The sequence below is a fragment of the Rhinolophus hipposideros genome, assembly GCF_964194185.1.
Source record: "Rhinolophus hipposideros genome assembly, chromosome: 5".
Taxonomy (NCBI): Eukaryota; Metazoa; Chordata; class Mammalia; order Chiroptera; family Rhinolophidae; genus Rhinolophus; species Rhinolophus hipposideros.
In genome coordinates, this window is record NC_138051.1 from 46,696,050 (window position 1) to 46,712,083 (window position 16,034).

The 16,034-nt window shown below is 45.9% G+C and overlaps 1 protein-coding gene across 1 annotated transcript in view; it reads right to left on the reverse strand.

Moving 5' to 3' along the window:
• Positions 1 to 16,034, reverse strand: part of MYO5C (myosin VC) — an 87,489-nt gene that overhangs the window by 43,633 nt on the left and 27,822 nt on the right. The window contains exons 9-17 of the mRNA XM_081048637.1: positions 15,375 to 15,481; positions 13,879 to 14,144; positions 9,989 to 10,070; positions 7,707 to 7,847; positions 5,764 to 5,889; positions 3,383 to 3,466; positions 1,523 to 1,657; positions 992 to 1,089; positions 155 to 241 (exon numbers count right to left, since the gene is read on the reverse strand). Coding sequence (XP_080904763.1) covers positions 155 to 241; positions 992 to 1,089; positions 1,523 to 1,657; positions 3,383 to 3,466; positions 5,764 to 5,889; positions 7,707 to 7,847; positions 9,989 to 10,070; positions 13,879 to 14,144; positions 15,375 to 15,481 — 1,126 coding nt within the window. The remainder of the gene's footprint in view (positions 1 to 154; positions 242 to 991; positions 1,090 to 1,522; positions 1,658 to 3,382; positions 3,467 to 5,763; positions 5,890 to 7,706; positions 7,848 to 9,988; positions 10,071 to 13,878; positions 14,145 to 15,374; positions 15,482 to 16,034) is intronic.

The following is a 16,034-nucleotide window of genomic DNA, read 5'->3' on the forward strand; positions in this document are numbered from 1 at the left end:
TGTCATCCTCTTCTGGCCTTCCCACAGCACAGCGGGACAAATTTTGGGAGCATCTTATGAAAGTCTCTGACAACAAACATGGCAGCTGCTCCCTTGGTTTTCAGCACAGATGTGAAATTGGACACTTCCCTCCCATAAAAGACTGACAATATACCTGGAAGGGTAGCTCTGTGCACTGATGCGAATCGTTTCTAAAACACCACAGGCTCGCAGCTGCTGAACAATTCTTTTGGAGTCAAACCTTAAAGAAGACAATTTTATAATGCATTAAGTTAACATTATAATTGATAATAGCACCTCTGTAAAACAGTTCAGAGAGCTGAGGATACAGAGAAAGGAGCACCTGATTCTGACCCAAGGAGAAAAACCTCATGGGGGGAAATGGCTTTTAGGTTGAGCTTCGAATGACAAAAAGAGTGGAATCTCGTCCAAATACCCATCTGATGCTTGAGTTCCCCTTTGTAAGACACCTAACAGGTGGCCTCTGGCTCAGGTGTACCCTCGGGTGACCCACAGACACACTCACCACGTCCGTGGACAGCTCATCCCCCTGAGACACCTCTTAGCTGGAGTCAGCTAAAAGGGACTCTACAACTTGCACTCATGGGTCTGAAGCCTTTTCCTTCGGGCCCCGGGGAACAAGTCCAATGTTTCCTGCCACGTTTGAGGGACCCTTCTAAAAGCCTTCCTCTTACAAATTACATACACATTCTTCTATAATCAAGGAACAGGTTCTGGCTTTGGCAGTTGCATCAACTTCAGGTGCAGATGACGCTTTCAAATCCAGCCACTTTGTATAATCCTGGAGATGAGGTGGCTTAGCCAGAGCGGTTGTGTTAATGTGATATGGAAAGGGCAGGAGTGTTCTGAATCAGTTGAAAACCCAGAAACAGGATATAGTTCAAGACAATTGTAAGCCCATTCTCCAACATCATGATAGACACACTGGATTGCTCAGTGTTTTCCCTGTTGGTCTCATGAGAACACTTACTCAAAGGGCAATTTCACATCATTGGGTTTGATGCAGCGAACGTAGTGGGGCGTGGTTGCGTTGAGGGTCTCCATGAGCAAGGACAGAGAGCTGCGGAACTAGGAGACAAGTCAGGCAACAAACATCGGGCTGAAATGTGAGGCTTACATCGAGGCAGAAAAAAGGCCCCACCTTGATGAGAACAGGAAAGGCTAACTTCATGCACAAACACCTATTACAAAAGGCTTCAGCTCATGACTGTGATTGTAAGAGTGTCCCCCTGTTCTGGATGGAACACCGCCCTCTCCAACACTCCCACATAGCATGGAATGTAATAAATCAGGTTATTGTGCAAACGTGCCATTTCATCAGTTGTGTGCGGCCTTGGAGGCTGAGGTACGATGACGATGAACTACAGCTGTTCTTTGCATTTGTATTTACACTAGATTTGCAGAAGCTCGGTGCCCATGTGCAGGCCTGGAATGTGGGTCCTCCCAGCGGCAGCTCCCAGGGGCCTGGCCTGTGTCCCCCTCCCCCTCACTGTCTTGTTACCTTGCTCCCCACTGTGGTCCGGAATTGCCTGTTGTTTGGCTTGATGACTTGCTTTGCAGATTTAATCGTGATTGCTGAACCAAAAGGGGAAGGAGGAACTGGATTTTCTTGGAAAAATTTGGCACAGAGATGAAACTGCAAGGAGCAGAGAGGATTTCAATGTCCGGAAGTACTTTCCCACAGGCCTCAGCTGTCACAAGCCAAATAAGTGGTCACGAGCCCATTGAATCCAATGGAAGTTCAAATGATAGCCTCGGCCAATCTCTACAGCAAATTTCAATTCCACACAGTGGATTGTCCTCACTCGGGATGACTGTGGCTTGTTTCCCAGGAATGAGGGCTGAGAATGTCTACATGTGGGTATCACTCAAAAGGTCAGGAAAGTGGAACTGTTATAATTCCTACCTCTGTGCCTTGGCCCATATTGTTTCTGCACCTGGAATTTCCTCCCTCTTACCCCACATTCTCATGCCCACAAATCCAAATCCAACCCATTATTCAAAGTTCAGTTAAAATATTTTCCTGTCCCACCCCAATACCTTTTCTGATGCCTCAGGAGGAATGAATCCCAAGTTCCTCTAAACAACCTTAATCTTTTATTTGTACCTCTCTTATGACTTGTTACTTTCTTTCTTGCACCAGTTTTCTTTAAATGTTGTATCTTCTTTCTTAGAGTCAGCCTCATATTTTTTCTTTTAAATCAGACATGGAGAATCTCCTTCAGGGCAGAACTCCTGCCTGATGCATCTTTGTGTGTCCCCCGTGCGAGGAGGGGATCTGAAATGCCCACGCCTCTCTGTGCTTAGCAGGGAGAGCTCTCTGTGCTTCTACACGATTAGAGCTCATCTTCCAGCCTGGACCCCAGGGTAAGCTTGGGGGCGAGTAAACAATTGGTGAATTAAGTCAACTAATTTTATATACAAGATGCAGGCCACTTCCACATTGAATTCTCTACCATGAACCAGTTTTAGTAACTGAAGGGGTCTTGGCCAGTGATTTATTTGTGATCATTAGTGTAAGTGCTCATACTTACTTAGGAAACGGTCAGAATATTCGGTTGGTGCAAAAGTAATTTAAAAGGTTAAAAATAAGTGCAAAAACCGCAATTACTTTCGCACCAACTTAATACTTGCACATCAACAGAGGACTAGCATCTTTTAAAAGAAGGACAGTAAACATGATAATCAAATCTTCACAAAAATGAAGGCTTATGCATGAAATACCCCTAATCTCAAATTTTAATAAAGAAATGTTCAAAGAGGAAACAAAAACGCCGGAAGTCATTCTTTGAGTGGCACCGCTCACCACACAGAACTGTGGACGTGAGGAGCTCACACACCTAAAGCAGGAGGGCCCCTCCCTGTGTAGCTGTGTCGCGTCTTGCTTTGGCTTCCCTCACGCAGGCACTTAGCACTGCCTCCCATTGCTTCATTAGGTGTTTAAGGCATGTCACTCCCTCTAGGATGTGAGCTCCACCAGGGCAGGGCCCTAACTGCCTTGTTCGCTGCGCTGTCTAGGATAGCACTTTGGCACATAGTAGGTGCTTTATCAATATTTCAGCCTGAATGAATAAAATGTGAGCTGTGGCTCTTTAAATGGTTGTGTCAGTGGCCCTTCTCTGTCACCTGTACATTTGATTTTTGATTTTGCAAATAGTGGAGATTCGCATGCTTTCAGAAGCTAGGAACATATTTCAGTCCCAATTCTAAGATAGTTCTTTTTGTATATATGAGCTATAATTTGCTCCTGCAAGACAGTTTCTCTCTCTCTCTCTCTCTCCTTACTCTTTCCTGATAGGCATCTGGATCTGTGTCAGGTACATAACGCATAACATTAATTACCCCTTAGGACGTGACAAACCTTGCTTGCTCTCAGGATTTCAACCAACATATCATAGACGGTGTCTCTGTTCTTTTCAAGGAAGCCTTCACATTTATACTCAACCTATGCAGAGAAAGGAATTAGTTATTTCCAAAGAGATAAAGCAGACAGCATCTAAGTACCACAAGTTTCTTTTCTTTTTAGAGAAAGATTAATGTGGGTTTATAAAGGTTATCTCTAAAAAAGAGATTCAGTTTCTGTTTATCGCAGCTACCCCATTATGTAAAGCTTAGAGAGCTGGGACTACATCACCTGATGGAAAGAGCCAGGCCTCCCACTGCCTGGATTTCTCACTGGCTGCTGGTCACCCTGCACTCACCTGTGAGTTTCCTCTGACGACATGTGACCATTCTCTGCAATGTGTGTAGTTAACACACACACATAGGTCTCAGAAAACCCAAGTTAGGGCTTACTTTGCCTTAGAAGCCACCAGGAGGGGAAAAAAGTTCAATGGTGTCCTTTGGGTTCAAACAGAAATGTTTTCCTAAATCAGCATTAATGTGGTAGAAACGGGGAAAAAACCTGACCACAAAGCTCCGAAGGCCCCAAAGCCCTCAGAGTCGGGTTTAGAGTGGGTCAGTGTTTGCACTGCTTGAAATTGCCTTAGAAAAGCTCTCCACGCAGCCCTTCTGATTCGTAAGGCTTCTCGAATCCCTTAAACAACAATGTATTCCAGAGGGGCTGCTTAAACATTCAAAACTCAATAGTTTATGCCTCTGGGTTATATATTTTAATATGTGATTATATTCTTCATAAATTAAAAAGAAATACATGTTAAAAAATAAAATATAAAAAAATTAACTGGGAGGAAACAGGCTCACGTGGGTGCTGGAATCTGGAGGCAGAGGGTGTTCAGTGACCCCTGGGTGTGGACTCTACTTTGTTCCCCTGGACCAGGAAGTGTCCTTACTGGTACAGAGTTTGAGTTAAGAACCAGGAATATTGGCTGTTTGTAAATACTCCTTTGTGAATGAAGTACTTGGATTCTGGTGTAAATTTTTCCAGGCTGGTGGTATGAGCCATTAGTCTAAGTGGGCAAAGGTGTAACAAATATAGAGCTTTCCCGATCCAGAGAGACCATCTGTGGGGACAGTGTCACAGGTGGCTGATTGCCTCTGTCGGGGGCTCTGGGGACGGAGGGAAGATGTGCTGACTTATTGCATCTAAGCATAGCTGCCTCACTTTCAAAATGATTTCATTTCTTTGGTTAATTGAATTGAGAACCTAGGCTGACCTTCACATGCATGTGTTTTCTTCCTACCAATTTACAGTACACCTGAATTGCTGCATTGTTAGCTCTTAAGAGGGACTTCTGGGAAGTGCCAGGTGAGAGAATTAAATGCACAGACACTATATCTATAGAGAAGGCCTCCGGAAGTAAACCCCATATGGGCTTTGTATGAAGTCTGATGTTTTCTTTTTCCTTTTCCCCATGGGATCCCAAATGTGAAGTTATAAAGGACAACAACTAGACAATATAACCTGATATATCATCACTCATTTCACATGCATGCTTTCAGGAACCAACCTGAAAACCTCGAAGCACTAAAAGGCTATCATATTTAATAGTATCCCTTTAGTCCACAAATGTTATTATAGCTTTCCAGCTTGTTGTCTCCTCCCCTGGCCCCTCAGTCACTCAGGAACGACCAGCAGACTCTGACCCACAGCACTAGCCTCTGGGACAGACAAGTACAGGCTATGCCCACGATCCTCAGGCACCGGCCAGGCCACCACAGTAACACCCACTGAGGATAGGCGTTTCCTTGGGAAAGGACAAGATGAGAACACATATATAGGGCAGGTAGTTATGGTGATTTTTCTTTTTTCCCTTCTATTTTCTAAGCTTTCTGTAATGTGATTTTTAAAAAAAATAATTTTCTTTTTATTAGCGAACATTTGTTTCATAAAAAAATAGGAGTGATATAAAGGAGAAAATAAAGATCACTTAGAAAACACATCTTTTTGAGTCAACCTATGTTACCAACATAATATGTTACAACTTGGAAAAGGAAAACCTCAAGAAAAGATACAGCTTTCATTTTAGGGAACAATTATGCTGTCTTGATCGTGACAATTTCATGGAGAAAAATAAACTGATAAGAGATTAAGGAATTCACAATAAATCCAAAATCAGAAATGAGATCCGCTAGCAACACACATTGATCTTTAAAGCAGTACAATCAAAACTCATGTATTTTGTGATAAAAAGACTTTAAGACTTGCTAACACGCACACACTCTCTCTCACGTGTATCCTACATGCTAAGTGTGACTTGAGAAGTCTCTGGACTGCCCGTTCTGTCCGGGAGGCAGCTTTGGCTCCACGGCAGACAGCTTCGTTCCAGACGCTCACTGTACCTTGTCAGCAAAGTGCTGGATGATAAAGGATGTATTTGACATTCTGGGTTTTTCAAACAAAGAGTTCTTGTTGACGAAATTATTATACAGCTTTTGAAGCCAGTTTTCATCAGTTCCATGTGGTAACTGGAAGGAAAAAGCAAACCAAACAGCAAGTAAGAAAACTAGAGACGGAAGATGAGGAGAGGGAAATGCCAATTCTGAGAAAGCAAGATGGTCTGGCACCTCAAAGTGAGCTGCTCTAGACCCGTGGCTCCTTGTTTAAAAGCAACTCTTGGCATAAGTCTGTCCTTGATCTCAATAATCTTTAGAGTGATATTTAAATGGATATAACAATGACCTTTCAGAAGAAGAAAATGTTGTAAACTAAAAGAAAATGGCCATATAATGACTTAAGAATGAAGAATTTTACTTCTGCAAAATTGGCAGTACTTTCATATTTCCCCCCCAAAAGTCCAAAGGTTCAGGAAAACATAGTACAGATTCCATTATGTGAATGTGACTTTTATTCTTAGTTGTTGAATGGGGAAAGACTGGCACCTAAATGTAGTCTTCCCCTACCCCCCAGGAAAATAGTTTTTCCTTTGCTTCACTGCCTAATGAATAACTACCTCCTTGCACAAAGATCTTACATCTTCAAACTAAGCTCATTGCAAAACTCCTTCTGGATAACTAGTGATTTTAAAGCTATCAAGTACATTCAGCCCGAACGTTGTAAACCAATACCCTCCTGTGTTCAAATGAGTCATGCATACATACTTCTCTGTGACACTGGTCACCTAGGGAATGTCTGTGTTGCGTGGGTACAAGCATTTCCTAGAGGCTACTTGGCCCCTGCACCCTGTCCCTAGTTGGTCATTGCAGAATGTTAGCCCTGATGGCAGCCCTTTCATCTTATGTCACTGCAGGGGCTAAAGCACATGTGGCACTTGAAGAGATAATCTGTGAGGAGAACCAGGCACTTGAGAATTCTAGGGAGGAAATGCTATTAAGTTTTCAACATTATAATTGCGGTTTATTGTTTGTTGTTTTTTTGGTACAAACAAATCTCTGGAAAAGAAACAGAACCTATGTTTAAACATCAAAATACAACCATTAAACCAAAACATTAACACTGTCATGAGGATTACTTGTTCTAATGGCCCCATGGAGGACGCTGCTAGGCTGACTCACTATAAAGGTGCCCCTCCCAAAGGGAAAGAATAATAGGAAAACTCTTAGAGATCTCTTCTCTTGAATTGTATGGTGTTGATTTTTCTGCTTCACCTCCCGAGGGGTGACTCATAGACTCAGGAAGTAAAAGAAAACTCCATTCTTGTTAGTCATTAACAATGGTGTGGGGTCACTTGCTGTTTCCATGTCCACTGTACGGTCACCTAGGGATGGCCTCAAAGGGCACTTCCTTGCTGGACATGACCTGAGAGGTTACCCAAGAATGGGCTACGCATGCTGAGGGTGGAAGGCTCACCGGACCTTCCAGGGTTCTGGCTAGGGTTACAGCGTTAATAGCCTACCAATTGGGTAACACGTCAGGAATTTACACGGACATTTAAAACACATCCACTTTGTAATATGCTCACCTGTTACTACTCAGAAGTTGAAAAAAAATTTTTTTTAAATAATTCAAATCACGAGCCCTTTGAGCAATGGGCTGCATCCTACTCATCTCCGGGCCTATGAGACAATGTGTGGAGGCCCTGATGAGACAATGTGTGGAGGCCCTGCCAGTACCTGGAGCAGTACCTAACACAACAGGCACTCAAATATTTAAATAAAAATTTTTATAAACAAACGTGTCACTTAAAAAAATTATACCTAAAAGTCTAAGCTACTTTATTACAGATTCCAAAATAGGTATGACAAATGACATACACTGAAATATTAATACCACGCAGCTGCATTCACTCTATAAAGGCATAAAACCAATAATTTTTGAAAGTTACCAAGCATTCTTCATCCAGTAACTCCAAAATGCCCATTTTTGCTTCAATCAGGTCAATCACTGGTTGGTTGTCATAAAAATCTATCAAAGTCCAAGGGATATCTTCCTTCATATATTCTTCTTGTTCAAGTTTAAAGACATGCTGGGAAGCCAGAAGTTAATACAGAAAGTAAAACAGAATTTTAAAGTGTGCTTCTGGAGAGCAGAATGTAAGCATTTGGAAAATGTAGATACGTGACTGATTTGCAACGTTTACAGCAGACCCTGAGGTGTGGGCCACCCCCCGACCCATGATCAATGCAGTTGAGTTCCTAATGTGGGTTTAGACATCATCCTCTCACCGGGTCTGAGTGGGTGCCCATGTCCTGTCACCTCCAGCACCGCAGGTACTCAGGGTGGTCCTGGAGTCCCTCCGTGCTCACAACCACTACTGCTACCCAGGACAGAGCCAGCCTCTTTGGCGGGGTAGAGGCCAGCCTGCCTGAGAATGCTGACTGTGTGGCCAGGGTGACAAGCCAATAACTGGGAAAGCTCTGCTCACTACTTGTTTGGGCCCCAAGGGCATCAGGGGGGCTTCCCAGAGGGCTGGCTCAGGCTCCTTCTGGCTGCAGGTGGCTGGAGGGGAGGGGTGTCGAGGAGACAGCCTCCCGCAGAAGAATCCAGTGGGAGCAGCGGGGAAGCACAACAGGTGGTTGAGAACCAAACAGTGCTTGTACAGACCAGGCAGAGAACACAGTGATGGGGGCAGTGCAGAAGCACAGCAAGATGGCAGAGGGGGATCACGCAAGACCCTTACATGCCCGAGAGCATTCTGGTCCCGTGGCGTTTTCCTAAGGGCAGTGAGGACCCACAGAGGACATGAGGGAGGGATGAGACCTGGAAAGTTAGCTCGGCCTGGGTGGCAGATGGCTTTGAAGAGGGCATGACTGGAGGCAGAGAGGCCAGTCAGGACTCAGCTGAGTGTTCTTTGGTGGCTGGACACTGTGGGAGGAGTCATGGAGGACTCTGGGGGAGGAAGATGAGCAAGAGTGATGAGTTAGGCCAGGACACTGGGTCAGTGCTGGTGATTTAACCACACAAAGGAGCACGGAAAGGAAGGACGCCAAGAGAGGAAGGTGGTGGGTTCGCTTTGTCACTGTTGAGCTCCCGGAGGCCCCCAGGCACAGGAGTCCATTAGCTGCCAGATTTATGGAACAGGAGCTCGGAGACCGTCCTCACTAGGGCTTTTGTGCTGACATTTTAAGGTCTTACCCCTTCCAGAAGGATCTGCACATTGCACATTTTTCTTCGAAAAAAGAAGAAAAAGAAGAAAAAGAGAAAAAAGGGAGGAGGAGGAAGTGGAAGAAGAGGGAGGAAAGGGGAATTGCAGCCTCTGATATGCTCTTTTCAGGGGGTGTCTCACATGTGCATTATCGTCAGATTCAGGTGATGTGTGCATTGGGGGACAGCATGGCTCTGGAGTCCTAGGAGGGGGGCAGAATCTGCAGAAATAGTTTACTTATGCTGTATATCTACTTGGAATAAACCTTCATTGTGGTTACTAAATGCTAAACTGCCAGGGAATCCTTGAGAATGCTAACAAACTAGAAATTTGCAATAGGATGAAATTTAATGCTTATATATGGATTTAATTCTGGGGCAATGAAAAGGAAAGAAAAGAAACATACTGGGTATGATTCATTGTTAGGCCTTTTCTTCACAACAATATTAGGCAGACACTATTGGCCCATTTTTGAAGTGAGGAGAACTGAGACTCAAAGAGCCGAAGGTTCCAGAGGAAGGAGGTAGTAGAGCTGAGATTCAAGCCCAGTTCAGTTTGGACAAAAACACATGCTCTCCATGATGTCATACTGTTTTTTCCTCAGGGGGTGTGTGGGAGAAACTGAATTTCAAAAGACAAGCAGGAGTTTGCCAGGTGAAGACGAAGGGTTGGAAAAGGACAGGAGCCCAGGCGGGTTATGGCAGAGAGTGCAGCAGGTGCAAAGATAGAGGCCCACAATGACGTGAAGGCTTCAGGAAGCTAAATCATCTGGTCCGACTGCACAGGGGATCTGTATCCAAGATTGGCATACGAGGAAACCAAAAAGTTGGCAGCGGGCTCCGGGAAGATGCAATAGGAGGGGAAGGTGCAATATCAAGATACAGCCATAAGGTGGTGCAGCGACACAACGTGCAGCTCCGTTACTAGTCAGGATTTGGAGAGAGAAGCCTGACTCGGCCTCTTCCCAGGTTCCCAGAAACAGGGCTGTGAACAAGTTTCAAGAAGGCAGAAAAGTCACCTACCAGGTTAAACTGCTGTTGCAGCTTTTCATTAGCATAATTGATGCAAAACTGTTCAAAGCTGTTCACATCAAAGGTTTCAAAACTGAAACACAGTTTAAAGAAGTTAAAATATGACTTGGAGGACACTTTCGTTTATAGGACAGTATTTTTTGAAAAACTTCATAGTTAAAAAGTTTGCTATGTTTTCGGAAAATTTTAATATCCTGGCAGTTGGTTTATAAATCAGCTTTACCCAGGTGGCCTCAGAAGGAATCTGGTATGTACAAAAGACCTGCCCTGAGGCAGACATTAACACAGGCCCATCACAATATCATGTATCATTTCATCCACACCATAACACTGACAGAATTATTATCCTCACTTTATAGATGAGGAAATAGACTGAGAGGTTAAGAAACCTGCCTAAGGTCACACAGCTAGTGTCAGACGCAGGTGAGTCTGCCTGACCGCGACGCCTCGGCTTTCAGTGAAAAAGCAATGCTCTTTCCTATTCCCCCACTCTTTGCCTGTTGAAGGCAGAGGCAGCACCGTTTTCTGCCTCTCCCAGGGGTGCTTTCATTGTTCTTGGAAGAAAAGGGCAAGGTCATTTAATACCTATAGCCCAGCAGACCCCATCAGGTCTGGGACAGACACGGCCCCGCCTCCATTTTCAGGCTTTCGGTGGCTGTCACTGGAGCTGCCCTGGAGCTGAGAGGAGGCAGTCAGCGGACAGACACGGGAAGCAGGCTGGAGAGAGCACACAGTGAGCTGTGCGAGGCCCGGGCAAACAGGACTGTCCAACGGGGCAGCTGCTACTCAGCTCCAGCCAGCTGTGGCCATGGACTACTGCAGGTCAGGACGTTAGATCGCCTGATTCTCAAGAGAAGCCAGAAATCTGGACTTTTTTGTGAATCATCCCACTCTGTAAAACATGTTGTGGGCTGCACAAAACTCAGGCACTAATCTTACCACCTGGCCAGGTGAACTGCCCTAGGTGGAAGGCTACAGTGACCCACTGCTATACACGATGGTCAGAGGAGATGGTGACCATCGCAGAGACCAGCAGCCAGCAAATTGTGCCAGACACACAATTTGATCCCAGCTCTTACTGCCTCCAAAGCTTTGGTTCTTAATCACTGGAATCCTGAGGGGTTACTGCCAGTGCCAACCATGGGTCCCTTGAGAGTCTCACTTGACCGAGCCAATTTGGCTCAGTTTAGACTTCCTGGGCAGGGCAAGGGCCTGGACTTTCCTCTAAGCAGCTCCACAGTGACTCAGAGCAGGCGCTGAACCCACACAGCTCTGACAGCCCCATTCCACATGTGCTCTGGAGGTCCAGAGGCTGGACAGTGCGGGCAGGTCTGGGCTGGGCTGGCGGGGCGGGGGGAGAGTTAAAATGACATCATTGAGTTTCACATCCCACAGCTCAGGCCAAAGACAGGGCTTTCTAGAGCACGGGCGGAATGTCAAGCATCAACGATTATTTTCCTGCTCCTTTGTCCCCTTTCCCCCAAAGAAAGAGCAAAAGGAGCTCCAATTCAAATCCCATCCAATTCTGGGATTCTGGCTCCAAATCCCAGAAGCACGTTAGCGATGACGACACTTAACATCTGAACAATGTATATGGCCCTTTACAATTTCTTCTATTTGATTTTCATAATAACCCTGCAAGAGAGGCCCCGTCTTACAGAAACTGAGGTTCAGAGAAGTTCTGTGACTTTCTCAGGGCGATACAACTTGCATGCTGCAGGGTCAGCTCAGGCCCAGGCCTTTCCAACTGAGTCTAGAGAACACTAACACCTCAATGGCTGGGGAACTACAAGCCCTCATGTTATACTCAGCGGAAACCTCAAAGCCTGCAGCTTCGGATTTAAACGCTTTCCGGGAGGGTAACTCTTCCTCTGAGGTTACCTTATTTCCAGGCGAATCTGGGCTCAGTTCTCTCACAAGTTGCAGGGCACACATGGGCGAGCGCTAATCTACACTTGACTGTACTGGAGAAAGGCGTGAAAGGATTAACCCCAGGCCGTACCTCTGTTACTTACAGAGGGGCGCTTATGATTTTTGGAGAGTGTACCATGAATGCATGGGTGGGAGCAAGCATGTTACTTTCATCATTTTTAAAGAGGAATTTAATTTTAAAATTAAGATTTCGCACGTATGCTAACAAGTTCTTGTGAATCTATAAATACTCCTGTCTCACTCAGGCTTGCACACTTCGCCAAAACAATTCAGATTCTTTATTGTGGCCCCCTCAGGAGGGGCCACAGTGTTCTACGGGCCCATGGATCCAACTCCTGCTTGCCTGCCATTCTCCTTACTCACTGCTCCTTGCACTCTGCCGCCGCTCTCTTCCCAGGCCCCGTTTACCCCCAGCACATTCCTTTATTCCATTCACAGGAATCATCCCCATCTAAATTACCCACCTGCCTCCCCACTAAATGTAAGTCCCAAAAGGGTTGGGCCATGTGTCTGCTGTTCACTGGTCACACCGAACACCGTGCCTGGCATACAGATACTTGTTGGATGCATGAAATAATATATTCTTAACATAAGGGCCTATTATTTTTAAGGCATTTAAAAAACACAGCCAAGAACACAGAATAATATAACAATCACCTATCTCAAGAACAAAGAGACTATTGTTAAGCAGGATTCTTTCTTTTTACATCTACTTAAATTAGTACTGGCTGCTCACATGCTTTTTTAGGACAAGAAAAGGTAAATAATTTACTAGACTATCCCAGCAATTTAATGGTATTTTATAACTGTTGACATACACTATTAATTGGGAGTCACATGTATTAACTCAGAATGTAATTTAAACAAAGTAGCTCCCTGGAGGCATTGTCTTACTAAACTCTACCTGGATTCACTGCGGTGCCTCTGCCTTTCCTGCCCACCATCCCCCGCAGGGAGCAGCAGGCCACAGGCCCAGAGCCCAGGCTCTCCCCTCTGCATGAGGAAGGGAGTTGAGCTGCTTTTCACAGGATGTGGGGGACGACTCCTCCATCCAGGGAGAATAGTCCATGATGTCTTTCCTGGGACAATCTGCCCCCTTTCCGATGGTACAAACCAGGGTTGGTGCTGGGACGGGGGAGGAGTTGGGCATGGGAGGCCTGGTACTAAGAAACAGAACCTGAGTGCTGACAGGCCCTCCGAGCCCGCCCCCGGCCTCCTCACCTCCCTGCTGCCTGGCCTCACACACTCCCGCTGCCTATTCTGCCCGCATCTTTAGCACAAGTCTGACCCAGGATGTAGACAAGCAGGATGGGGCAAAGGAGGAAGAAGGAAACTCCAATGTGGGAACTCCGGCTCCCTGAAGTATTAGAATTCCTGGGGAGGGGCCAAGGTTAATACAAGACCCTCATTATGCAAGAAAGGATGAGGATTTAAGGCAGGTTGGTAAAAGGTCTGAGTCCTCCTCTGGCCTGTGAGCCTGGGCCAGGTACAGGACCTCTGGGATGGTCATTCCCCCGGGGAAACAGGAAAGGGATGTCAGGGGCCACACCTCACGGGGCCTCCCCCAGCGCTAGGCCCTCCCGCCAGCAGAGCAACTATGAACGAGGTACTGAGCCTTTCTAAGTCTTGGCTGCTTCATCTCTAAAATGGGGATAATGATAAATGAAATTGCTTGAGCAGTAAGTGAGAACGTACGTGGGAACCACCCAGCATGGTAGCTGGCATATGGAGAGCTCTTGATCATGGCCATCACTAATTTAGCATTTATTTAATACACTAAACAAAAGACACTACAGCCCAAGAGACTGTATGTAACACCCATACATAGGAAAACAGAGAACTTTCTGATCATGTAAAACACAAAGGAGAATTCTCAACAAAATGATCTAAAAATAATGGGCATGCGACAGCTAAACAAGGAAAGACAGGCTCACGGAAGAGAATCTTACCCATAAATGTCCAAAACACCAATAAAAGTGTGCTGCTTGCCTGAAAACTGCAATGCTTGGTTAATTCTCTCCACGATGAAGTCGAACAGGTGAGCATAGATCTTTTTGGCCAGTGCATCCCTGGCGTTGACAGCCTGGGGCCTGGTCATGGGTTTCACCACTGTCTCAGAGGTTGTGACGATTTTGCGATTGCACAGCCACTGGGCAACTTTGCCACTCTCCAGGCCCAGGAGCTCACAGAACACCTGCAGGTGATTGTCAGCCTCCTTCAAAAACACACACAAGCCCCGTCAGGCCCATCCAGCCACCTAAACCAGCACCCACCCACCCAGCCGGGGCCCCTTGGCCTCCACTCGGGCCAGTGTGAGATGACCACAAGCTCGTATGAGAATGTCCAGGGCGCACGAGGCAGAGTCGGGCCTGGGAGTAAAGCAGGAGGGGCCACAGTGGCACTGAGCCTGCCCCTGCCCTTGGCACGGCCCCACTGCCGTTCCATTTCATGGAGACATTTTCTACTGTGTTATTTTCTTCTTTACATGGATATTGATGAGAATAACGAAATGTATACCTCCTACCAAGAATCACTAATAAATATTTGTCACAGAAGAGGCACCCACATAAACTTACCTTGTGTCCATTAAATAAAGAAATCTGTCACAAAACTTACATGGGACTACATTTCCAGAGAGGAAGCCAGCACCACTGGTGTTTGATTCAGGTGAGTGTCAGGGGTAAGAGGTGTCCTTTCTGTTTCCAACTGTCCAGTGACCCTAAGACCCTACATGACCTGCACCCCCAACACTGCACCCCATCCCCACCCTGCACCCCCGCTTCCTGGCCTCATCTATGACCCCTCTTTTCATTAACTCCTCTTGGGATACAGGAGTTTTTGCTATTTCTTAAATTACACCTCCTGCCCAAGGGCCTTTACACTTGCTGTTCCCCCTATTTCGAATGTTCTTCCCCCACATATCGGTACAGTTCACTTCCTTGCCTTCAGGGCTCTGCCCACCGCCACTGTATCAGAAGGGCTTTCTCTGAATGCCCTGTACAAAAGGCACAGCTCCTCTCCAGCTTCTGCTCTGCTTTATTTCCCTTTTCAATGGCCATCCCCAGTTGTCAGAGCCTATAATTATTTATTGTATCTCCTCCTCTCTGCTTCCTTCCCCTAGATCATAAGCTCCATGAGGGGCTTCTTATTTCATTTTGTTCACTGCTGTTTCTCCTGAGCCTACAACACTGCCTGGCACAGAGTAGGTGCTCGGTAAAAATTGGTTGAATAAAAGAAAAACACATAGAAAATGCCCTTTTCCTCTCCTCTCCTGTTGCAAGGGGAACAACCTTTACTCTTGGAAGGTACCCCATGGGAACTCTTGCTTCCTTGTTAGACTGGTCCCCCCAGTTGGTCCAATTTGTCTGATGCTAAAATGCAAAAGCAGGGGCACCTACTGGGGACCCTCCAAACACAGGGAGGGTGAGACAAACAAGTATCTTACACTAACTGTAGATCTCTCACTGCCCAATGCTGCGATCTGCACGTTGCCCAGATGTAGGATGGCTGCCAGGATCTTAAAAACATCCATCTGAAAATCCTCCTTTAAACCTGAAAATAAACATTTTCCCAAATTAGGAATACTGCATTTCTTCTCCAATTTAATCACTCGTAAGATAACACCTGAATTCTTTCAAGAACTCTAGTACCATCAGTGACAACGCTGGGACAAGGAACGTGAAGTGGACCCCAGGAGAACCTGGTTCACTATTCTTTCCAGCTTGGCTTGTGTAGACACACAAGGTGAACAGCTCTACAACCCACTAGGTTCCCCTTTTGCCATGGCTGCTAGGAAGTTCCACATAAAAATTCAAGTAACCATTTCACATCAAGAACATGGGAAAATCACTTCTCATTTGTTCTGTGATGTATTTGCTGTAGTTTTAATGTGTATTTTGTGTTTTCGCTCATGAGCTCCCTGAATTCGTTTTATGGTGGAGTGCTAGATGGATTCTTCTTGTGACCTCAGCTCTGCACCCTGCTCTCTGCCCCAGGGTTTGACCTGTCTGGACCAAGGCAATGGGCTCTGATGTCCTCTGGCCTCTGGTTGGGTTTGGCCAGTGGGGACCCTGGTAGGAGGTCAGAGGGTGGGAGGACCGAGGTG